The 27487-nt window shown below is 30.8% G+C and overlaps 1 protein-coding gene across 2 annotated transcripts in view; it reads left to right on the top strand.

Moving 5' to 3' along the window:
- Nucleotides 1-27487, top strand: part of LOC148305052 (protein TANC2-like) — a 209110-nt gene that overhangs the window by 16572 nt on the left and 165051 nt on the right. For both annotated transcript variants that reach the window (XM_088267301.1, XM_088267302.1), the window contains exon 2: nucleotides 23113-23352. In XM_088267301.1, coding sequence (XP_088123427.1) covers nucleotides 23121-23352 — 232 coding nt within the window. In that variant the 5' untranslated portion in view covers nucleotides 23113-23120. The remainder of the gene's footprint in view (nucleotides 1-23112; nucleotides 23353-27487) is intronic.

Here is a 27487-nt window from a genome sequence, read left to right as displayed (position 1 = left end):
CAATGGTGCAAAGGGCACTGCGTCATATAAACGCAGTGTTATCTTGATCGTTTTACACTTGAAGGAAAGGTGATAAGCCCTCCGCTTCAGGGACCAGTCTAGGGTAATATTGAATAAATTTTACAGTGGACAAAATCACTTTTATTTATTTTACCCCCCTTGGGAATCGAACCCGGGACTGCAGAACGGTAGCCGAGCGTGCTGACTTTAACACTACGGAGGCGGACAAAAACTACTTGCTTTTCTTTCAATAACTTTTATTTCGTTAAATTTAATCATCTTTTAGTCATTTTTTATCGTCGCGAAAAAGAAAATAAGTGACAAAATAAATTATAATGTAATATGACAAAACGCTAAAAAATTCTAAATATACACACATTATTGTTTTTTTAATTAAAAGTATTTTTCGTAATATTTATAAATCCGATTCTGCACTGTTTGAATTCGGTACAGACTGGCATTTTGGTAAGCGAGCGCCCCCACGCGAGCTTCTGCCTCATCTACCTTCCCGAATTGCGCCTCTGCATTCGAACAGACGCGAACGTATCTAATTCGAACGTATTTAAACACATTCTGTTTTTAGGAGTTCCACCCGATCAAAGCGAACGCTGGCGTGATGATTTACAAACGTTTCTTTTTGGTAAGGTTGCTTTTCGGCACTTTTGTCTGATTGGATTTGGAAATATGCAGTTTCACTTTATTTTTTGAGCGTCGTTAAATATGCAAACAGCGTAAAGGTTGTATGAGAAAAATATACATTATAATAATGACAAAGTGACCTTTTGTGCATTTAGTTTAAGGATACAACATTTTGAGTGTGTCCAAATACTTGTTCACAAAATCTGGATTATCTCCAATTACAGGAGCTACTTTCATATTATTTTTTGACATCTCATCAAAGATGAAACACTCAAAATGTTGTAAATAAATTATCTGGTCACATTATAAGCTTAAATAATAAAAATGAAAATGGTATTTTCTGGCGTTTCTCATGTGTGTGATTATAATCCAGGATTCGGACCTCACATACTATTATAAGAGTTTCTGCTTAATAAAAAGCTTCTTTTCATCTCACCAATAGATGTCTCTAGTGAAGTTCTAGTGATTCAAGAACAAGGTTTTTAAATTGGTTCATATATACAGAACTTCCAAGAATTTGAGTAGTGTGGTTATCAATAATGGGTAGAATTGGTGAATGTTACACGTGTGTAAAGTGATCACTTAAACCAGCCTTTGACGGTCGTCAGCCCCGTAAATGCCCAGACTTCCATATTCTTCTTCATCTTTGATGAGATGTCAAAAAATAATAGTTTAAGGATATTCAGCAATTTAACTAAAGATCTCATCAATCCTTAGTACCAATTTATCATGTCATTTTTAATTTAATTTTTACTTGGTAAATATGATTTTCAAGCATCGTAAATAAAATGATGCGGAATGCATCAAAACACGTGTCACGATAGAATTTTTTAAAAGTGGTATTTAATGGCAAAAATTGTGTCCAAGGACATATTGGTGTTGTGTTATATTCTCTCTGCTTACCTCTGCGGGGAAATGGTTACGATTGTCAGTTAGTTATAATTTAATTTGGCATAAAAACTATTTAGGATAAGGTTTTTCTTTCGGTTGGCTACCGTGGTGTAATGTTTAGCGTGTTTAGCTGCCATACTGGGGGCTCCAAGTTCGATTCCCAAGAAGGGGGGGTAAAAATAAATATGTTTTAGTGATTTTACATTCTACTTTTTAATATTACCACATGTTAATCTCTGAAGTGCATCTTGCCTTCATGCAGGTAACAGTGCATCAAAACGATGCAGTGCCCTATGCACCATTGAGTGTGGATAGTTGTTAGAAGAAAAGTTAGTTAAAATTAAAATTAAAAATTAGCAGAGGAAGACCGAGAAAAACTTACCACGATCAAGTATGCCTTACAACTTAATACTGTGGTCAGGTTAGGAGTCGAAACAATCGGCGGGTATGTATGAGGAGATGCATGAACGTGGAGGAGGCGAAGAGTGTTTGCAAGGACAGAGTGGTGTGGCGTTCTATTCTCTCTGCTAACCCCTTCGGGGAGGCGGCGTGATGATTAGTTAGTTAGTTAGTTAAAAAATAGTTTTTTCTTTAAATTATGTTATTGTTAATAGTGAATAGTCCTTTCTACAATCTCGTTTTGAACTAACAATAGAAGAGGGCAAAGAATTCCCCGATAATACATCGCCTCGAATTCCTAAGGCATCGAATTCGTATTTCGGAGTCGAGTTCGCCGACAAAGTTGAAGAATCTCTCGATAAGACGGCATCGGAGGCATCCCGACGGAAACAGAAATAGCGTCGGAAATGCGACGACCGGCAGATCCGGTGAGCGCCGTGACGCCCCGAGTCATTAGACGCCGTTTATAAAGATTTAAAGGCGCGTCGCGATGTGATTTCTTCCAAAGTCGGCTTTACCGAGTATGGACATGATAAAGCTGTCAAAAGGCGATTAACCAAATATGGTTTAATATGATTGGAGTTATATTTTTTTTTAATATCAAACCTTCTCTCTCGATACGCAATTATTTTTTATATTATTTTTTGACATCTCATCAAAGATGAAGAAGAATATGGAAGTCTGGGCATTTACTTGGCTGACGACCGTCATAGGCTGGTTTAAGTGATCACTTTACACACGTGTAACATTCACCAATTCTACCCATTTTTGACAACCACACTACTCAAATTCTTGGAAGTTCTATATATGTATATATGAAATATAGTTCTATTGTATATATAAAAATAGTTCTATATGTATGAAAATTATATTTTTTATAATTTATTTAAGTATATATAGTAATTATATAATTTGTAAATATTTTGAGAAAAAAAATGAAAAGGTTTTTTTTTCAATATCAAACATACCAAAACAGGAGTCAGAAATATTCAAATCATTGATATAATGTTATCATTTTTGAGTATTTAAGGTCAGAAAATAAATATTCTTTAAAATATCATGTTTATAAAATAGCATATATAATGCAATATAGAATTTGTTAGTAAAATTCACGAAACATGCAGAGTTTAAAATTAGCATATGTCAAAGTTTCATTAGTTAATATGATCACTTTTTGAAGTGCGTTCAGTAAATACATGTCGTATTATTTCGATACTTTATAATATTAAAACTAATCATTTTATATAAATTTATAGAGATATTCTAATTAAAAAAATTCTATTAGTGAGAACATTATAATATATACTTATCAGCAGGTATAGTTAAACTTAACCAAATTCAATCATGTAGTAGATTATAACAGCAACTTTTAATTATATGTAGACCCTAAATAAATCAAAATAATTAAAATTTAATTTAATAATTAAAATATTTATCATTACTTTTCTGAGCAAAGCAACAGAACATAAGACAAAAATAAGATAATCTCATAAAAAATACAATATAAAGTGCTACAGATTTCCTGTTATCAAATTATCTAAAATTGTCATAATTTTTTTTTTTCTAACTCGTTCATTGATATTTTATAGATATAAAACATAGTTAAATAATTTGCAAAAGAAAATATAAAGACAGGCAACAGTTTTTCTTTTTTCAATCTGATATTGAAAGCTTTCAAATAAAGTAAGTAAAAAGTTTTTTTGAAATAACATCTAAAAGTATAACTATTACTTTAAAAGTAGGAAACTGTGTTTGAACGTTGGAGAACAGACTTCTAAAACTTTTTAAATTTATCTTCAGCTATATGTAGATCTTAAAATACCTCACATGAACCTTTAAGGAGGATATTTTCATATAAAACAAAGTTCACGATACATACCACTTCTCATTAACCTATGCTTCGGTGTAGGACATACTCCATTATATAATTTTCTTGTGTTTCCAGAACAAGGCAAGAACAGTTTGCCTGCAGCATGAGCGTTAAATTTACTCAAAACATGGTCGGGACTTTTGAGAAGTTCCTGTAACGATAGATGTCGTTAGTATCGCTCACAAAGCAGCCAGTTTAGCTTTAACTTTTCTGCAACGATACGTGTTTCTTTCTAATGGCATTTTCCGAGATTTATCGCACGGAAAGTAATAAAATAACGTTACTTTTGGTCAATGGACTTAAATTCGAACGGTTTTGTTGGTGAACTATACAAATAAAAACCATTATCGAAATTATTACCGGGCAATAATGGTCAGTTTTGTCATGATTTATTAAATAAAATATTACGTGTAAAATGTAACAATAAATTTATCAGCCCATAAATAATACAAAAAAGGAATTATTTCTATGGGAAAAAATAAAATAATTACAAGTACCTACATAAAATTAAAAAATCACACGGGTTTTCATATAAAACAACTGGCAATAAATAATAAATAAGCAAAACATTAAATAATTTATAAACTAATAAAAAATATTTTATCATTAATAAATTTTCATTCGAGACTTCTTACATTTGTTTCATTTTAATTTTAACATGATGTTCGTGTAATTAATTAAAACAATAATATTAAATAAAAACTAATCGATTTGCTTAAGTCATTTAAAAAAACATGAAATAAAAAAGTCAACTGAAATGAATACATTATAAGAGGGGGATAATTATATTTGTTTGTTTTTTTCAACAAAATATTCACCCAAATTAACTGAATATCAATATTTAAGACTGGAAAAATGGATAAGAATGAATAATTTTCGATAAATAAGTTACATATTATAGAGTAAAATACAAAAATTCAGGAACATTATTTTTACCCGTATGAGCAATACATAAATACAATATATACTTCTAGTTTTACTAACAATTGACATTCAAATAAGTATAGTCAGGCCTATTTTTTTTTTAAGTTCCGGAACTCGCTACTTGTCAAGCTTTTTACTAATAAAAATATATCCATGAAAAAAGGTGCCAGAAAGCTGTTTCACCGCAAAAAGCCCTAAGTAAAGTTATAAAATAAACAAATAAGAGCACATTTAAATCACCTGAATATTTCATGATGACAAATATTATCAAAACCATTTCGAAATTGTCTTTTAAAAAATCTGCGTATTAGTTTATTTTTATTTCACAAAGTTTAGATCTTACGAAAATATCATCCAAATTGCGTATACGTTATTTTGTTAAATGGAGCATTTTAATCCGACGTTCCGCCTTTGTTTTTATAACATCGTTGAATAAAATTACCGGTTTTATTAAAGGAGTGAACTTTTAGTCGCAACATTTCCCGTGAACTTCGCAAACCACATGTTATTTCCTCCGTTATCCTGTTGTCTTTGTGCTCTTAAACGACAAGGGTTGATAAAGTTCACTTTAGAATATTTCCCAAGATACCGACACAAGAATTGTCTAAGCTTTCTCTCTACTTTTTTTTTGCACAAAGCCTTGACATTTTCATCCGGAAAAACCTTGAACTAGATTTATGAATTCCAACGGAATCAGAAAGGGTTTTCTGGAAATTGTTTAATTAAAAATGTAAAAACGCTCTAATGTACTGAAATTAAAAATGAAAACTTTTTAATTGACTTTGGATCACGCTAAGTGCTAATGAAATAGAATATTTATATTAATTTTACTTGACAAATACCACTATTTACATGTACACCACTATTTACAGATACATAGTGGTATTTATAAAAAATATATTTTATTAAAAATGGAGAGATGTTATCACAAAGTGACTGCCGATTTAATTAATAAAAGAATTCATATTTACTATCGTAACTGGAGTTTTTCTGAATCTTCAATTCTCAGATCAAATTTATGTAAGTAGTCCGTCACACTAGTGAAGTGGGTAACACGTTTGGTTACCACGAATTAGATCCCTATTTAATTTTTTTAATGAAACGAAGCATCTATTTTATTTATAAAATAGAAGATGTAAGTCTGGGTATTCCAGGACCTTCTATCTGTCAATCAACTGGCTTACTGATCACATGGAACAGTTGTAAAACGTTACACATTCTGCCCAGTATTAATAGGCAATATTACAAAAACAATAGATACTCAGTTGAGTCCTCTATAGTATAATTTAATCTTTTAACTGACATGTTTTAAGTTTTTTTTATCAATATTATATCTGAACAAATATTATATCTGAAACCAAAACTTTTCACATTAATCATAAATGATTTTATACCTTTTACTGGACATTTATTTCATATGTTATATAACTTTGAATAGGCATCCAATGATTAAAAAGTACTTAATTAATTCCGGAAAAGGACTGGGAGTAATTAGTCTATTACTTTTTTCGATAAAGTGTGTATTTTTCAAAAAAAATAACTACTCATTCATCAGCATAATTAACCATTCCTTTGTATTCGTGGATCAGTTTATTTATAACCAAGGTTTTAAGTATTATAAGATTACCATCCACTCCTTTCAAATTAACCTCCCTAAACTATCTTTAAACCAAAGGTAATGAAGGGTTCTGAATATTTAGGATTGCTCCCTTTGTCTCTCCGAAATCCCCGAATTCCTGTTCGCCTTACATCAATGACACGTTTAGTTTTTATTTCCCGGAAGAAAGAACTTAGTTCTGTTCACATAAGTCCATTTTTCGGCATTCTGCTGAAGCTTTTATCGCTTAAAAAATAATTAAACACGTGTTACAACGGCATTCCAGTCCATTAAAAGAATAATATAACAGCTTGTTCTGAGAATAGGAGTACAGGATAACACGGAGAGGAGTGGTGTTGAAGCCAACACCTTTGTGCTTTTATTGTTGGCATGTGTACGCTTTTCCTTGCAGTTGCAGCAGACGTTTCTCTATCGCAGCGTTCCATTGCGCTTAAGCCAAACACAATATTCTCCCTTATAGTCCAATTTAACCATGCAATTACAAACGCTTTTCGCAAACTACATACAATTACACCTACCTACATAATATACAGAGCTACGTCATTTAGAAGTTTGATTATAACTAGAATGCAGCGTCTATCAGATGTATCTGAAATATTAACGTGAAATATTTTCATGTGTAAAAATTATTTAAACATAAAAATATTTTAACTTATTGACTGGTTTAGACCAGTTTGATGTTGTCAGTTACGATGGAACCCGGTCACTGGTAAAGTAAAATAAAAGTGGCAAAACCTATATAGTTTTATTATATAAAATGCAGATCCACCAAAAAACTTCAATGGTGCAAAGGGCACTTCATAAAAATTATGTGATATTAATTTTATCGTTTATCATATAAAAGTAAGGTGATCAGTCCTGCGCCTCAGATACAGTTTCAGGGTGATATTAAATAAATCTCCCATTTCATGGGACACAATCTGTGTAATGATTGGTTTGCTTCTTTAATGGTCAGTATTCACCAGGCTCTATCCTCCGTCTATCTCGTCTCTTCAACGTTTCCACTACAGCGTATATCGGAGACAATTAAATAAATAATAATATGAAGGAAAAAAAAACACTTCATTTATTAATTTATTTTTCCTCCGGGGAATCGACCCCGGGATCTCCAAATATCATACGAGTAGCATGGTACCCAAATGTGCTAATCACTACACCATAGGTGGAGACAAAATGGTGATACAATATAGTATTTTATATTTATAAATATGTAATAAAACCTTTATCCGCACACCAATAGTGCATTGGGCACTGCGTCATATAAACGAAGTATTATTTTGATCGTTTTACACATGAAGGAAAGTTGATCAGCACTCCGCTTCAGGTACCAGTCTAGGGTAATATTAAATAAATATTACAGTGAAAAAATCACTTATATTTATTTTACCCCCCTTGGGAATCGAACCCAAGACACGGTAGCCGAGCGTGCTGACCATTACACTACGGAGGCGGACCAATTTTTTTTATTTAAATCTCAATATCCCATACATCACTGAACAGCACGGCTGTCCAAACTCAAAACACAGTAAGGGACATTTTTTTTGTAGTACGTTTTTTTTGCATTTTGGGATTAAGTAGATTCTACTTAGTCCAAAAATGCAAAAAAACGTACTACAAAAAAAATGTCCCTTACTGTGTTTTAAGTTTGGACAGCCGAGCACTAACGCGACATATTATATGGCGGCGTACATATGTGGGGCCTTTTGTGATATAACAAATTTGATCGGATCTGTTGATTGATGATATCCCATCTGCAGCGGGAGTATCAAAAGGCCGGAAATTACTCTCCGCACAATGCCAAAAATTGGACATTTGTCTTCTGGACTTTATCCGTCATGTAAGCTGCACATAATGTATTACAAACTACGTAAATCCAATATCTACGATGTCGTGTCCTGGTAGATTTTTGTTATACGTTATATACCTGGGATGGCAAGCCTTTTTGAACCTGAGTGCCAAAATTTTTTTTTCAGTATAATTATGTCGCATGCCACATGCCATGGAAATAAAAATGCATCAATGTTTTTGTAACTTCAGGGTTTTAATGTAAGCAAAGCATTAATAGATCGAAAAAAAAGTACTTATTAATGTCAAAATAAAAAAATAAATAAAAATTAGAGTTAATAAAAAAAAAACCCATTTAAACTTCATTATCAGTGAGATTTTTGCTGTTGGATGCTAGATGCCAACTTTTTTATATATTTGTTATAATATACGATATACGTGTAATATTCTTGACCATGACTCATCAAGTTACTTAATGTTACATTTTTATTTTTGACAAGTGTTGTAGCGTAAATACTCGACTGCAAAATTCAGTCGCGGCCGCGGGTTCTATTCCCGCGAACTGCAAAACGAATTCAAGAAATATTTATTTCCATTCTTCCTTTGTTTTCAAACTCCGCCCCTTTACTAAGCCCCTCTCCTTATTTATAGAACAATTTTATATTTTAGTTATTATTCAGACCCGAAGATTGAAGTTTTGCTTCCGAAACTAGTAGTCTTTAATAAAACTCAAGTGGTATAAAAACCAGTGTTTCCTTAATCATTGACACATATTTAACTCTAATTTGACTTGGAATTTTGTAAATCACAGCATAAGCCATTAAGGAGTCTATCTTCCGCCCTCTTCTTCCATTTATAGCTTTGATCAGCGCAAATGAGACGGGCCTACGAATCTGGTCGTAGATCGCTTCCGTCGGGAGCATGCTTCGCCGGTCAGACGATTTTCGGCAAAGCGGATCTATTTCTGTCCCAGGGACATTCCTGTATCGGTGTACTATACATATTTGTTATATATACACACAAAGCAGCGTGTATGCTGAACCAGACGCAGACGTCTGGGATCGCCCGCGTGGATACTTCCGTCATTAGCGGGCCTTGCATGTTCGGACAAGTATTCGTTCCTTTATAGACTTATTATATTATTTTAGATCGGGCATTTTCGAAGCGAGTTTTGGTCAAACGATTGTACGTTAATTTTTGTACAGAATGTTAGAATCAAACACTGATTTTTAGAGTCTACTAAATTGTACTTTATTGTTAAAACCCCATAAGAATATAATTTTTGACAATTGTTGGCACATCAGACACTACATTATTCACCCAATCGATGATATATCAATATTATAGGTATCTCAACTTAATATTATATTGGCATTGAAACTTGGCCTATGACCTGTAATTTGGCTGGCTTTAGTTAACGCTTTTCACAGTTATGAATGGTAAACGTTAAACAAGTGTATAAAGCGAACACTTAAGCCAGTCAAATGCCATATTGTTTCATATAAACGATGTACGAGTATGTTTCATCTCAAGTTGAAAGTTTATTTATATATGAGTAAATATATATATATATATATATATATATATATATATATATATATATATATATATATATATATATATATATATATATATATATATATTTATATATATATACATATATATATATATATATATATATATATATATATATATATATATATATATATATATATATATATTTATATATATATATATATATATATATATATATATATATATATATTTATATATATATGTGTGTGTAGAGAGCATTTTCGTTTATATATTGCATGACATTGTTATTACCTAATTTGATCACAGCGTACAGCCAGCATTTCTAAGCGGAATGAGAATGCACAGGTACTGAGAACAAAAAAGAACCAGATAATATTTACAAAGAGGAAAAGGTAGTAGTAGTAACTAGCTTAAAAGCTCTTTTACATTGTTTGTTTGGTAAAGAACGCCGAACCAAACAATGCAAAGTTCCTAGCAGGAAAAAGAACATTAGGAAAATTTGTGATCGGGAAATCCTCTCCCATACTTTTCCTTACTCGGCATAAAGCCTTTAGAATGTAGAAGTCAGTGCATTTTCCCTGCACTCAGACGTATTTTTCTACCTTAACAATGAAGACAACCATATTTTAATGGAACCATGTTTTATTTTTCTGCAAAACTAGAGCAAACAATGGAACGTTCCATTCCCAAAATGGCTATTAATGAAAAGCTTTTGAAATATGTAAAAGCTTGTTCGTATTCACAAATAATACTACACAACTGATTTTTAACATAACGAAATCGTCAGACATGTAACTGTATAAAACATTATATACTTTAGTGTCTGACTCCATAGTGGAGTGGTAAACAATTTTAATTACCGTGCTAGAGGTCTCAAGTTCGATTCCCAGGGGGTTCAAAATAATTTTTAACTTAATTTTTTTATTTAACATTACCCTAGACTAGTAGCTGAAGCGCAGGGCTGATCTCCTTACCTTTATGTACTAAACAATCAAGATAGCATTGCTTAAATATGCTTACATGCATCACTAAGTCCGGATAAGGCTAAGATGAAGAATAATGTACTAAAATGTATATTTAGTTGAGAATTTTGCCACGCAACGAACTTATGAAAATTTGTTTAAAGTTTATTTTTAAGAAAAAATGTGCATTCGTACGGTAAAATTGGAATTATTTCAATGCATTTACGATATTTCATTATTCCACATAAATTCTAGTAAAATTTGTATGTTAAGCTTTTAAAGTAACTATTTCCCCTCTTATAAAGTATATTTTAAGCAGATTTTAATATGTTCCACCCAAAAAGTTCAAAGAGTTCTTAACCGAAACAAAATAACTAACTTTTGTAACTAACTAATGTAATTTTACTGAGATTCTAAAATTTAATATCCATAGTTGTTAACAAATTTAACTTTTAAAAGTAATCATAAGGTAAAAAGAAACTTTCCATTTTATACCCAGATTCTTTAATGTTTCTGGTTTCTTCCCGTCACTAAATATTCAAAGTCACGTTACAGTCATTTTCCAGGTAATTAAAAATAAATCTCTGCCATTTTTCATACTTTACGTCTTCATTTTTCTTTTTTTTTGTAATTATATCATGATTTATGAAAATGAATTACCCGATAATATCAAATGTGTCTTTATTGATTTATAAAGGTTATTCTAGCAAAAATGTAAGGACATTTCAACGTTATTAAGGGAATGCATGACGAATGAATAACGAATGAATAACGAATATTTAATATAATTTTTTTTTAAAAAAAAAAAAAAAAAAAAAGCCCCGTAAATGCCCAGACTTCCATATTCTTCTTCATCTTTGATGAGATATCAAAAAATAATATGAAAATAACTCCTGTAATTGGAGATAATCCAGATTTTGTGAACAAGTATTTGGACACACTCAAAATGTTGTAAATAAATTATCTGGTCAAATTATAAGCTTAATAATAAAAATGAAAATGGTATTTTCTGGCGTTTTTCATGTGTGTGATTATAATCCAGGATTCGGATCTCACATACTAATATAAGAGTTTCTGCTTAATAAAAAGCTTCTTTACATCTCACCAATAGATGTCTCTAGTGAAGTTCTAGTGATTCATGAACAAGGTTTCTAAATTGGTTCATATACATAGAACTTCCAAGAATTTGAGTAGTGTGGTTGTCAATAATGGGTAGAATTGGTGAATGTTACACGTGTGTAAAGGGATCACTTAAACCAGCCTATGACGGTCGTAAGCCCCGTAAATGCCCAGACTTCCATATTCTTCTTCATCTTTGATGAGATATCAAAAAATAATATGAAAATAACTCCTGTAATTGGAGATAATCCAGATTTTGTGAACAAGTATTTGGACACACTCAAAATGTTGTAAAGGAATATTTAATATGAGATGCTTAAGATGTCGCAATAGCGAAAAGTATTTTCATACTAAGAGTATATGATGGCCTGTAATTGCATTAAGTGATACTTTACATAAAACTTTGTGCAACATTTATTTGAACCATTTTGCCCATTATTGAATATCCTTATTTACAAAATTTGGAGTGTGTCCAAATACTTGTTCACAAATCTGGATTATCTTCAATTATAATTATAATCAACTGGTAAAATTATAAGCTAAAATAATAAAAATGCTGAAAAAGATATTTTCTGGCGTTTCTCATGTATGTGATTATAATCCAGGATTCTAACTAAACTAACTAACCATCACGCCGCTTCCCCGCAGGGGTAGGCAGAGAGAATCGAACGCCAAACCACTCTGTCCTTGCAAACATTCTTCGCCTCTTCCACGTTCATGCATCTCCTCATACATACCCGCCGATTCATTCCACTCCTAAATCACTAAAACTTGTAGCTATTGCGGTAGCCGACGCAGCTAAAAATAATTATATTTTTCTTTTGGCAACTTTGTATAAAGAACGAAATTACTTAACGAAAATTACTCTTATACATATAAAAATCTATTTCGAGTGAGATGATTGGATTTCATCATTATGATGTAATTAATTTCAATCACTTGTTTTCAAAATTCATCAATCATTTTTTTCTTACCATATATGACTAGTTTACATTTTTCATTCGATGCAACTCCCTTGGTATTCAAGTGTGAAATATAAAAACGTACTGTGCTTGAAAAGCCAGAATGTATTGTAGCTTTGGAATAATGGGATATTTCCGTCACCCATCCCATTCCCGAACAAAAATGGAGATACATTTAATGATTGACTTCCGCTCCGCATCATCCATGTTCGCATTTCTAACTATTTGTCATAAAAGTGTCTGGAATGGAAGTTTATTTTTAAACCCGTCCATCTAAAATAGCTTTAACCATTTGTTTTTTTCTGTTTTTGGGGTTATAATTATAATAATAATATCGTAAAATACAACTTTAAGGGTCGAACAAAAACACAAATGTATTTTTTCATTGTACTTTTTATTAGCAATGCAAAATCACTAAATAATCTTATTCTTCTTATGACCTGTTTTCAAAAGGGATAATCCTCCTCCCAGCTGTCAATTTATCTCTTTGGTGGTCTGCCTGGGAGTCGTCTGCCTTGTGGTTGGCCGTGCAGTGAAATTTAAGGGAGTCTGGATGGTTCCATCTTCTCATACTTACCTAACAACAACTTGGATCTCGCATACCATATTTTTTTTATCTTTGTGTTCCTTATTCTATGTCGTAGACTTTTGCTAGATATGCTCCCTAAACCCTTCATTTCTGATACTCTTAGCGCGTTTTTCGTTACTGCGGTGTTTACTTCAAAAAAATTAAATGCGCGCAGTCTACTATCACTTCCATACATGAGAGTACATTCTTAATTAAAATAAGTATAAATTTATTAAAATCCTCAAATTGCGTGTTAACGTCAACCTCAGTTACTGTTTTAGATCAAATAATAAACACATTTTTTAGACCAAGGCAAGAAATAAACGTGAGAGATAAAATGTAAAACGTGTATAAAATCTAAATATAAAATTTTGTTTCGCAGAGAAAGTAGCGGGTCGGGAAGCTTTATAAACAGAAAGCTCACTTGAAGCTCGAGCTGCAAGAGGAATAGTCTATTTCGCGGGAAGTATGGCAGCCAGCCAGTTACTTTCGAATATTTTTTTTTTGATACTTACTCTGCGGCGCCATCACGAGCTATTTCTGCTCCTCGCTTCCTCCTTTGCAAATTTTAATCGTATTCACAGTTGTTGATTTCAAAGCAAGTCTCTAAATTTCTCCCAAGCACTGAACCGAAAATTTCACGACAAAGGCAGGAGCTCTATATTTTTATTTTATAATATATACACGAAGAAAAAATATTTTACCCCGTATACGAACAAAATAATTATTCCGTACATAATTATTTTGTTCGTATACGGGGTACAATATTTTTTCTAATTCTGATATAATTTTACAAAATTGTTCATCTTTTTAGATAGTACAGTGGTGGCCAACATTAATATGCCTACTCTACACGTTTAGAAAAAAATCTTTTGGATGAAAGGGTGATCGCTATCATGGACCCCACAAGTGGTGCTACAGGTACCGATGAGTATCGCTTAGTGAAAATAACACTGGACCAAAGCTGTAAGATGTGATGAGAGAATGACAGCTCTGAGCGAGATGATGCCCTAAGAGCGAAATTAGCCTAAAACTTGGAGAATGCTACTTGTCACTATCTTATGCGCCACGTTTGGCGCACGCGACATGGTTTGGGCATCGTTGAGCTACCATGCCGTCAATTTTTTTAATCAGAGACCTTTATGAGATTATTAAGACTTTTCCAATACAAAAACATTTTTTTTACAAATAAATACTGAACTCAACTAGAATATGAAAGATGGTGTCAATCGAAGCATAAATACAACATTGGAAATTTCACGTATAAATTGATCACTTAAACTGGCCTGTGACAGTAAATACCCATTATTTTATATTATATTTTACTTCATCAATGTTGAGATATTTATATAAAAATATCTCCCAATAGCAAACCCAGATTTGTAAATATAAATTTAGATACACTTAAGATATTGTGAGGGTTTCTGCTAAAAGAAAACTTCGTAAATGCAGTTGACCTTTTTAGAAATAACATAAATATAATTTACCCTAATTTAAATAGTGTACCTACAAAATTATAATCATGAGTAAAATGGATGTCACACAGTATTTAAAGTAAAATTCCTGTAAAAGCTCAGACTTCCATTTTTCTACCTAAAACAGGCTTTTTTATTTATGCTTACATACCAAAAACAGTAATAATTTAAATAAAAACAAATTACATATCAGATTAGGTAACCTTTGAAATATTTAATTTAGTAAATCCTAATTAATTCATAAGCTTATATTCTTCATTCCTTAGGTGTATTTTTTGAGGACGATACTTTCGTGTGATTTCAAACATTATAGTGTATGAATTTGATTCTATAAAATCTACATGGAAAAGCCAATTTATCATAGAATGTGAAAATTATACGGTCTTAAAAGAAAATCTGAATAAAACAGGTGGGTGCATGATATTCCCACCCCTAATAGATATACGTCAAGCCTTTCTCTACCGCGGGGAGCGAAATTTTAATAAAACCCTTAGAAAATTTACCGTTCTGAAATAGCTGGCAGTCAAAGGAGAAGGGGTGAAAAAAATGTGAATGGAAAATTTAGTTCTGGTTTTTGAATAAATTTGCACAAATAAATCAGACTTTCGTAGTATAAATGTAAGCGCCCGCATTAAACCCCCTAGGGCCGAGATATTAACATTTTTCTTTGCGCATTTTTACTTGGGAAGGGCGCACTTAGCTTTTTCTGCGTTAATATGCCTACTTTATACACGATTCCAAGAAGCAAAGGTCCGTAGTATTGGTCTATTTAACGTCTTTTAATCTTAATTAATTTTCCTTAAGCAAATTTTTATACGAAAACACTGTTTTTATGTTATTTACGCGAATAATTATTATGCTTAAGCTTAAACTTTGGCTTCTTATTTATGTTTTTTTATATGGTTCGGTATTTTCATCGCTGTATCAATTCCAGTAGCCAATATAAATTGGTATATTTTTTGTAAGCAAAACAACATTTTTTTAATATTCTCAGCGTGGGTGTTACTTTTAAAGTAAAATATCTTGTGTTTTACAGAATTCATAAATGCCAAGGTCAAAATTTATATTTTTAAATTACTAACATATATTAACATATTTAAAATGTTATTGAAATTTATCGCTTACTTTTCGGAATAAAAAAAGGGAAAAATTTTAAGAATTGGCAACGATTTTAGCACTGAAAAAACATTTTAATCTATCAGTGAATATATCAGTGCATAGGGCACTTCGTCATTTTAACGGAGTATTATCTTGATTGTAATTAACATGAAGACAAGGTGATCACTCCTGCGCTTCAGAAACCAGTCAGAGATTATATTAAATAAATATTATAGTGTACAATCACTAATAATTTTTTCACCCCCTTTGGGAACCGAACCTTCGACCTCCAGCATGGTAGCTAAACACGCTAACCATTACACATCAGAGGCAGACGAAAATGTATAGAATGTAGAGTAATTAAGCATGGAATTAGTAAAAGAAGAATGATAGTAGACTCTGAATGTATATATATATATATATATATATATATATATATATATATATATATATATATATATATATATATATATATATATATATATATATATATATATATATATATATATATATATATATACATATATATATCCAAAAATAAAAATAAAAACAGTAATTATTTCCTTTTGTCTATTTTAAATTACTCTTCTCTTATACGTACCAGCAGTATATTTTTTGTTTGGTTTTGATGTAATCTTACAACCTTGGATACGTGTAAGCATGTAAGATACCGAAAATCCTAATCAAACTGAGAAAAAAACCACGCCACATTTAATGATTTAGCAAAAAGCTTATGTTTCTCATAAGCTCGTAAATTTTAAGTGTCTTTATATTTTATCAAGCTTCCGTTTTAACTGAAATGTTGATATTATTATTATAAATTATACAAACGTTTGTTTGAAATCCATTACTTAGGGTTCTTCTCGTATCGCTTTATTTATATTATATAAATAATCGCTTTAATTTCGTTACTTACAAAATTACGTAGTTTTATTAATATTCTTATTCAAATTCAACTCAGTTTATATAAAATCATTTTCTTATTGTGTATTCCAATCAATAAAGACTTTTACAGATTTTTAGGATTTCTAGAAAGGAAATATCTCTAATACAATTCAATATACCACCCTTATGCCTTAATATGCCTTAAAGGGTGGTAATAATGTTCCAGGGGAACATTGATCTGTGCTATCACGTTATAATTTTTAATTTATTCTTATTTTACTGTTCACGGTTAGGTGAATTCATAATGTGATCAAGTGGATATTTTAGCACTTCAACAATTTCAAAAGTAGGATAGATATAATTATTTTTATTTTTCGTGAATTTCATTCCGTATCATTTTCAAACACCGTGTCACCGTATTTGAAAACGACGCAAAATGCATAGAAATATGTGTCACAATATATTAAAAAAAAATTGTGATATTTCCCAAGAAACACATAAATTTTAAATGAATTAAGAAATCCACAAGGTGACTGCAGAATCAATATAAATATATTTTTGTTAAAAGTTTCGCTTCCAAAATAAAGTAAGAATATTTTATTTTTACACGTACATAAGAAAGCTCGTTTTAGTTTAAATAGCTGAGAAAACAACTATTTCACGTAATACTGAAAACATTAAACTTAGTTGTGGAAACTTAAGTAGGATACTTGAAGTTATTTATCGTTTTTCAATGGTTACTAATTCCTTAGTTGTTTTACTGTTTAGTTACTATACCAGTAGTACCTTAAACAAGTTCAACTGTTTTTCTGAAGTCTGAAAAAAGAGTTTTCTGAGAAATTGCCCGTAAAAACTCTCTTTAAAAAATTGTTTAAAAAAAGTACCATAAACCTTCAAAGAATATTTCCGAGGTGATATTGTTAATGCTTTCATGTTTATTTTGAAACTCTGTACGCGAATATTTTTTCCCTCATTATAATGAACTGTTTTGATGTTTTTTTTTAAAAAGGAAAATGTATTAAGATGAAGGCATTATTAGGAGTTGATATAACGATATAAAATAAGTAAGCATAAAAGTCTTTTATCGACTAAAAGCTTTATTAAATTTGTTTTCAAACGTATGTCAGTTTTGGCAGTGAAATACGTTTGCAATATATTTTTAGTATAAATTAATTTAAATAAAAAATTATTTCTATATATTTTTAAATAATCTTTCTTTTAGTTAGTTCCGGATTTGATATACCTTAATCTTTCCTATTCTTGTTGGTGCCTAAAGTTTTTTACCTTTTTTTAAGAAAAACCACTCATTTGTTAGTAATTTTAGCTCTTAAAAATTAATAAATATATCGTAATAGTAAAAAAAGATACAAGAGGAGAGAATATTTAACTTAAATTTAAAAAAATATATATTCGATCTATATTAATTAAATCATATCAAAATATGGGCAATAAAAAATATTTACGACATTTGTTGGGTGTGTCCAAATACTTGTTCACAAATCTGGATTATCTCCAATTGTAGGAGCTATTTTTCATATTAGTTTTTGTATCTCAACATAGACATATAACGGCCGTAAGCCGTTAACGCCCAAACTTCCATATTCTTCTTCATCTTTGTTGAGATGTCAAAAAATAATCGTCGTATTTTCATTAATAATCTCAAAAAGTCTTATTGTGCATTTGTTTTATTTTTATATTTTAATGATCATTTTTTTACGCATAGTTAATGCCAATTCAATAAATAATATAAATTCGATGTTTACTCAGCATTGAAAAGCAACTTAATTTCACAGGGTATAATTGAAAATTAGTAAAAAAATCTGCATCTTTGATTACTTATTTAATTAAAATAATCTATTTTATTTCTTTTATGAAAAGAATTTCCATGAATTTTAACAGATATCTTCATTCCATTTCTAAACAGCCACATAATATATAATCAAAGAAAAACAGACTGTTCGGAGAATTTTGATACCATCAGGAAATTTTCACTCAATAAATATTTTAAAGGCATTTTAGCGAAATTAAATATTCATTTATCTGAATTCCAAGCATTATTTTGACGAAAAATCATTTAAAAGCATTTTTATTTAATATGATTCGTAAAACTTGAAACTTTGAATAATAATAGCATTATACGTATAAGTATCATAGATAGTGTGATAAAACATCTAAATAAGTTTTTCCACTTATTTTATTTTACCAGTGATCCAGTTTCATCGATACTGACATCATCAGACAGAGGAAGGCTAGACGTAATTCTATGTCTTATACAAATAAGGGGTTGAAAAACATTATAAAATAATTATTATAACAAACACCGAAATAGTAAATAACCCGTATTGTATTTGTCTATCTCCTTAGTGTCATGGTCCACAAATTTCGCTACCCATCTGAAGGTCCCTGGTTTGATTCTCAGGGGTGTAAAAATAAATTCAACTGTTTTTTCAGTCTTATATTTATTTAATTTTATTTATAGTTAATGATTTACTTAGTAAATACCACTATCTCTTAAAATCTACTGTGACACGTGTTTTGATGCATTCTGCATCATTTTCAAACACATCGAATGCATCGAAACACGTGTCACAGTAGATTTTAAGAAAAAGTGGTATTTACTAAGTAAAACATTAATTAAAAATGGATAGATTTTACCACAAAGTGACTGCCAAATCAATCAATGAAATTATTTTATTTTACCCTGGATTGGTATCTGTATAATTGACGATCAACTTAAATTGGATCAATTTCTTGTGGTGCCCTATGCACCATTGAGTTCGGTTAAGCATCAGTATTAGTAGATGTTTATTAACTTTGTATATTCAAATATCTCTTGATTATTTCATACGTTAGGAGAAAAAATGTATTATAATATAATGCTTTCAAAAAAATATGTCATAATGTATTTTTGTATCTCTCTCAATTTTTCGCACTTAAAATAATAATGAACTTACTTTGTAGTTTGTTGTTTTAACAAAAAAATATCGTCGATTTAAAAAAAATGTTTTTCTTCAAGAAATCTTAAAAAGTTAGTTTGCAAAAGTTGGTTTATATTACGTGTAACTGTAATTTCAAGACGTGTATCATTTACAAATTCAATATTTACCCTACAAGGGATAATGTTTCTACCGGCTTATTCCTGTATTATTTTAAGGAGATGAAACGTGTTTTTTAAACCGGCACGTGTCTCTCACATGTTTGGGGATTGAATAAAGGTGACGCTCTGTACGTAATGGAATGCATTTAGAGGGGCCTTTGTACGGTGAGAGATTTACGAATACTAAAAGAAAGCGGACGTTTTTTGCCGCGGTTTTACGATAAGAGAGAGGGAAGATTTTTAACTTCATACGTTATGCATAAAGAACTTATATCTTTTCCCCTTCGTAGGGGTCTGGCATGTGTCTTTCAACATATACATGACGTTTATGTATTAAATGTTAAATCTTTGAACACTGATTGATCTTTTTTGAATACTGATTTCTTGAGTCTACTAAGATATATTTTATTGTTAAAAAAACACATAAAAATCAATTTTGCGACAATTATTTCGCACAGTTGGCATTTTTAAACAAATGCCAGAACAACATTTGTGTGAACATCAGAACAACAGTGTGTCCAAATACTTGTTCGCAAATCTGGATTATCTCCAATTATAGGAGTATTTTTCATATTATTTTTTGACATCTCAGAAAAGATGAAGAAGTATATGGATGTCTGGGCATTTACGATAAGATAAATCTGGACATTTAAAATTTTTTTTAATAAAAAAATAATAAAAAAATAACAATAATATGAATCCCAGAACGTTTGAAAATGCCATACCTAGTTCTTGAATTATGAAAAAAATGAATTGACAAAAATTATTTAAATATGTTTTATTTAACAATAAAATACAATTTATTAGACCCAAAAAATCGGTGTTTGATCCAACATTTAATTCATAAATTAAAACGGAGTTTTACAAATTAAACTCTAAATCTATAAATATGCATGACGTATTAAGTAAAGGATACTGATGCTGATTAACTGCTACATCTTACTAAAATGACTATGAATACACTTGAAAAACTTGTTTTAGCCCTTTTTACTCTCGTCTCACAAAGTATCAGATGTTCAGAAAAACAATATCTTTATTACTATAACAAGAACATTGCGGCATAGACAAAGGCAAAAGCTCTTTGCAAAACTCGAAATATTTTAACGACATACTGATATTAACACTCTCCTTATCATTCATCGTTCACTTTGTGTAATACCACTTTAATTACCAATTTAATTGTGTAATTGGTATTACACCGTGTGAACTATGAATGATAATGAGAGTGTTATATTACCATACCACAAAGTTAACAATGCTTTTAATATAAAATAAACTGATATTTTTCATGTAGCCAAAACTCATATAATTCTTATAAAATATCTATGAAAACTTTTATTTTACAAAAAAGCTACCAATATTTTCAGTATATTTAAATCATTGTAATTAAAAACTGGAAGAAAACCTTCAAGGGTTTTAATATCAAAGTTTTTTTTTTTATGGATGATATGTTTTATTATTTAAATCATATATATTTAAATCCTGGATTGTCTTGAAAAAAATTTAAAACAACCTACAAGGGTGTTGATATTAAGTATAAGGGTAAAATGTGTGAGGAGATGCAATAAATGTGAAAGATTCAAAGACAGAGTAGTTTAACGCTCTTTTATCTCTGCCTACCCCTGTTGAGAAGCGGGGTGGTAGCTAGTTAGTTAGTAAGCCCAGTAAATACTGGATATCCATATTTACATTTAAATTACTTCAAATCTATATTATTTTTTGACATCTCATGAAAGATGAAGAAGAATATGGAAGTCTGGGCATTTACGGGGCTGACGACCGTCATAGGCTGGTTTAAGTGATCACTTTACACACGTGTAATATTCACCAATTCTACCCATCATTGACAACCACACTACTCAAATTCTTGGAAGTTCTATATATATAAACCAAATTACAAACCTTGTTCTTGAATCACAGAACTTCACTAGAGACATCTATTGGTGAGATGTAAAGAAGCTTTTTACTAAGCAGAAACTCTTATATTAGTATGTGAGATCCGAATCCTGGATTATAATCACACACATGAGAAACTCCAGAAAATACCATTTTCATTTTTATTATTTAGCTTATAATTTGACCAGATAATTTATTTACAACATTTTGAGTGTGTCCATTTCTTGTTCACAAAATCTGGATTATCTCCAATTACAGGAGTTATTTTCATATATGAAAATAACTCCTGTAATTGGAGATTATCCAGATTTTGTGAACAAGTATTTGGACACACTCAAAATGTTGTACTTCATATCTGTTGTAATAAATTATTTAGCTTTTAATTTCACTAAATATTTATTTTTGAATGTAATTTAACTGTGCATTAAACACGTATTTTTAAGAACAAAAATGAAATTTACGAGTCGTAAATATACAAATTAGTACGTGCAACGAGTCCTCATAATATTTAAAATAATGCAGTGCCATCTAGCGAACAATATACGCGACATAAAATATTTAAGCGCGCCGATAAATATGTGTCCTTGCTAAAATGGTTTGGAGATTGAATAAAGGCTTTATTCACTGTTCACAAATAAATGACGAACAATTATCCAAATATTATAAGACCACAAATTTTACTAACGAGGCAATAATATAATATTTCAATAATATTATTTTATTATTAATTTTTATCAATGATTATTTTATTTTGGAGAATAATAAGGTTTGATTTGTTTTAATTTTGATTTTTAATTGATAATATAAAATTACAAAGTTTAATCTTATAAACTATTATAGATATTTTTATTTCACATGTGTATATATGTAGATATAAATCATTTCGTCCGCCTCAGTAGTGTAATGGTCAGGACGCTCGGCTACCATTCTGGCGGTCCCGGGCTCGATTCCCAAGAGGGATAAAGTAAATAAAAGTGATTTTTCACTCTAATATTTATTCAATATTACGCTGGACTGGCACCTGAAGCGGAGGGCTGATCACCTTTCCTTCATGTGTAAACGATCAAGATAACATTGCATTTATATGACACAGTGCCCTATGCACCATTGGGGTGCGGATAAGGGTTTTATCATTTTATAATTATAAATCATTTTATGTCACTACATTTTTTCTTATTATATTTTTAATTTTGTTATATGTACCTACTTTAAAAAGATGTATTAAAAAAAAAAATCTTCTCCTTACCCTGATCCGCACTCAATGGTGCATAGAGCACTGCATCAAACTGATGCCGCATTTAATTTATCTGAAACCGGTAGTCACGAATTAGTATTTATTAAATAGGGATTACACATTTTTTTAAAAAATTTTAATTTATTTTTTTTAGATATCCAGATGATGGAGGTATCCGAAGAGGTATCCGGGCCGCAGAAGGCCGAGGGGCAGACGGACCGGCCGCGAGGGCGCGCGTGCGCCAAGCGCCGCTCGTGCGATGCCTCCCTTATACTAGACACCCTGGATTCGGACCAGGTCATGATGACCAGCAGCATAGAGGGAGTCCTGTGGTCTGATGAAGAAGAGACGGAGTACATGTACAACGAAGAGGTGACCAGTATGTGCAGCCAAGGTAACCACTTCATTGAAAGTTATAAAAAAGTTAATTTCAGATAACAGTTATGAAACAACGATGTATGATAGATGTTCGAATAGTGAAATAAGGAAGGAATGCAAAGCTGAAATAAGCAAAATTAAGAAAGGTGTGTTGAGATGGTTTGGACTTGTAGAACGAATGAGTGGTAAAACAAATTTATGAGGCGAATGTAAATGGAAAATGGAGCAGAGGAAGACCGAGAAAAGTACTTGAAAGCGGTCTGGTTAAGAGTCGAAATAATCGGCGGGTATGTATGAGGAGATGCATAAAACAAAATTTACATCATAGGATTAATATTTTAACTGTAAAACTATATGTATTTTCAATCGGCTAAAATTTATAAATCTTAGTGATAGAAGGATAATTAATAAATTCTTAAAAAATTTTTGGCCCTGATCTCCTAAATCAAATAAAGCTTAGCGTGCGTCGAAGAGGTACTAGGCAAAAATCCATATTCGCAGTATTTTTACATAATGCAAACTATGCCATGTTCTCTCCGATTCCGGGGCTTCTCATGTTCGCCAACGCTTTTAAAAGTATAGATTTATTTAATATATTGTTATCCACCTTGAAGTCTGTTCTTTCTCAGCATTTCTTCTCCATGTTATAATGGATAAATTTAAACGTTGATACACTCTCTCTCGTTGCTCGCTGATAGTGTGTGAAGGAGACGTGTATTTACCGGTGCTTTCTGTTTGTTATTTTATTATTATTTTATGTTAATGACTTTTTGTTTTTCTATTAGTGTATTTTTGTAATAGATACTGCATATATGTATTATGTTTAAGCCGTTCAATAAATATATAATTAAATAAATAAATATTCCACGTCATAAATAATCAGTTCCGTTTGAATTCGAGATGACGCAGGTTAGTATGTACGCATGATGTTGATCTCATTTCCTAAAATAACTTAATAAACATTAAACACAAGTAGTGCCTTGAAATTGTGGTAATTCGCGGCCTTTTACCTGTGACGAATCGGTAATAACATGCAATTTCAAGTAAAGTACTGGTTGTGCAAAGTTGGCCCCAACACGTACTAAAGACGTGTTAAAAATTTGGCATTTAAGCTTTGCTCTGCTAAGTGATGAGTTAAACGATATGACTTTGTGAAACTTGAAACTTACGCAAAAAATTAAAAAGGGAACACGATTTCACCTCCTGATAAAACAATACAGTAAAGGTCTTTCGTTTGTGAAAATATTCAAGGAACCATTCGGAGATTTCTTAAGCAATTCACCGTGTCATAAAAGTTTTCTTGTGATTTTCGTGTGGATTTTAAACGAATTTAATATCTGAAACAAAATATATTTTATTTCGTTTAAACAAGTGATAACATCCTCAGAATTAATCTTATGAAATTATAATCCATACAATAAACTTTCTTGAATGTTTTTCTCAGAAACTTTGTGACACATTTTATAAACTTTATAAAAGTTTTTGGTGAGGAAAGGGTGATTAACTATGAGTATTTCAATGTTTTAGAATTTAGTACATAAACCTTGTCGTCATCAGGGGATAATGACAATATTCTTGTCGAAACCGGTTGGATAAAGTGTAGCAATAAAAAGTATTTAAAAGAAAGATGTTTTATTTTATAGTTATTAAAAAAAACCTTAACTTATAATGCAATATAATTATATATAAGTTTTTAAAAAAACATTCGTTTGTTTTTTTGCGAAAGACTATATCAACGTACAATTTTTCTCTTATGAGAACATTTAAGTAAATTATTGACTCGAAAAGCTCGCTGTGGATCGTTCTTTTTATCTTTTTGCGGATTATTTTTTCTAATTCCGGATTTGAAACGAACTATATGAAATAATTGGGAAGCGTGGTTGAGATCTGAGCATCGTGAGATAAATAATTTATATTATTACCTTTAACTTTTTGTGCAACGAACGGTATTTTGGCATTGGTGGAGTATTACTGGCTGGCATTTTTATGTACATATATACAATCTCCCCACTGTTATAATTTCTGCATATAAATAAAGGCAGAATCTTGTAACGAACTACAGCAAAGTAATCCATGTTAATTGCACTCCGATTTATGAATAAGCAGTAATAGCAAATAGGAGAGGTAGAGGAAACCATGTAAGAATAATACGATGGTCATTAGGGTTTAAAAGTGTAGGGTAGTGGTGTTTAAAAATCATCACAGATGGTGCATTTTTCACATGAAGAAATTGCCGACTATGAAAAGAAATTTAATAAATCAGTAAATTATTTATAATAAAAAATAAGTCAAAATACCATATGAACTTTATGTATTAAATCGTCTGTCACCAGTCTGATGAAGTCGGTAACGACGAAACCCGGTAGCTGGTCAAATAAAAATAAAGTTAAAAAACTAAAAATATTGGTTTTAATCTAATAATATATTAAAAATGCAATTCCATCACGAAGTGTCAGTGGATAAAATAAATCTAGTATTAAATATCGAAAACAATATATGAACTAACCAACTAATTAACCATCACGCAGCTTCCCCGTAGGAGTAGGCATAGAGAGTAGAACGCCACACCAGTCAGTCTTTGCAAACATTTTTCGCCTCTAATAATTAAGCAATTTATACTTATGTTATATCAATTGATTCGGCAGTCGCTTTTTTGTAATATCTGTCCATTTTTAACGTAAGTTTTAATAGGTATAAATTAAAATAATAATAAACCCATAATTCACAACATGACAATGACTAAAGCCTCCTCCCTTTTGTCTATATTTCTATAAGTAAATAGTAAAAATAACGTAGTAAATAAATAAAAATAAGAAAAAACGCCTACCCTCTCTCCTGTTCATTCTTCAAAGTCCCAGGGACACAACTAAAAAAAATGACGTAGCTTCATATATGGTGTTTGAAAATGATGCAGACTGCATCAAAACACGTGTCACAATTAAAAAAATATAAGACATGGTGATATTTACAAAATAAAACTTAAATTAAAAATAAAAATTATGTAAAAAGAGTTTTATTATTTCGATTATGAGAATAAAAAGACATAAATATACCAGTATACACGTAAGACCATACATTTAATTTTAACCTTTTACTTGCTTGCAAATTCATATCCTTGCTAAATGTTTTATAAGTAGATACTCCTCAGGTAGTGATATATGACACCCTGTATCGTAATTACGTTTTATTTATACAGCCATAATTATTCAATTATCGATTTCGCCATTACACTGTATTCGCAAGTACTGCATCAACTCTGACAATCGTGATTAACTATCCTTGACTTTTAGCGCGGCGCCAAAATCTTAGCGATAAACACAGAAAACAGAAACCTTATCATGTTGGTCGATGTATTTTATAAAGCACCAATAAGTTTTGGTTGGTTGGAAGAAATTGCTATTTAGCAATCAGCCCGCCAACGTACTTATTTCTTTATTTATTGATTTGGCGTTTAATTTGTAGAACTCCATTTTAATTCATGTATCAATTTTTATATCAAACATAGATTTTTTGAGTCTACTGAATTGTATTTTATTTAAAAAAAAAAACACATCAAAAATTATATTGTTTCGCCTAGTTATAAAATTTTGACGCACTTAGTTGACTTGTCACTCATGAAACAATTGTATTATTTTAAAATCAGCACAAATTTTTTTTTATATTCAGCGTGTAAAAAATCGTTGCTTTCTTGTTTTCCCCCTATTTTTTTATGAGGAATATTTGTGTTTTTTTTATTTCAAAAATACTTCTATTTCACACTATTTCTGTGAGCCTAAGCGGCTCATTATTAGAAATAGGTATCAAATTGTGGTGAAGTGGGTTCGAACCGAGAAACTCTGACTCAATAGTCCACGACACTAACCACGGGACCACAACCCGACATATTTTATTTTTTTAATTATAACATTCGCCTTAAGAAAGTATGCATAGTATTGGATAGTGTATATTGTATTTTTTAGTATGCCCATGCAAAGGCTATGCTTATGTGGGATTTTTCGTTAATGTTACTGGTTGTTCATTACTACTTATGGTAAGAATACTTTGTAGTGTCTTTAAGTGTGAATATATACACGTTTTTTTACCTTTCCCTTATACAAACCCAACGACTCAAAGTAGGTGCATGGCTTTGTAACGCAACTTTATCTTAACCA

This window comes from Brachycentrus maculatus, unplaced genomic scaffold (genome assembly GCF_059751285.1).
Source record: "Brachycentrus maculatus isolate JH-2025_06_01 unplaced genomic scaffold, ASM5975128v1 h1tg000289l, whole genome shotgun sequence".
Taxonomy (NCBI): domain Eukaryota; kingdom Metazoa; phylum Arthropoda; class Insecta; order Trichoptera; family Brachycentridae; genus Brachycentrus; species Brachycentrus maculatus.
The sequence above is the reverse complement of the archived record's forward strand: the minus strand, read 5'-3'. Positions and strand labels throughout refer to the sequence as shown.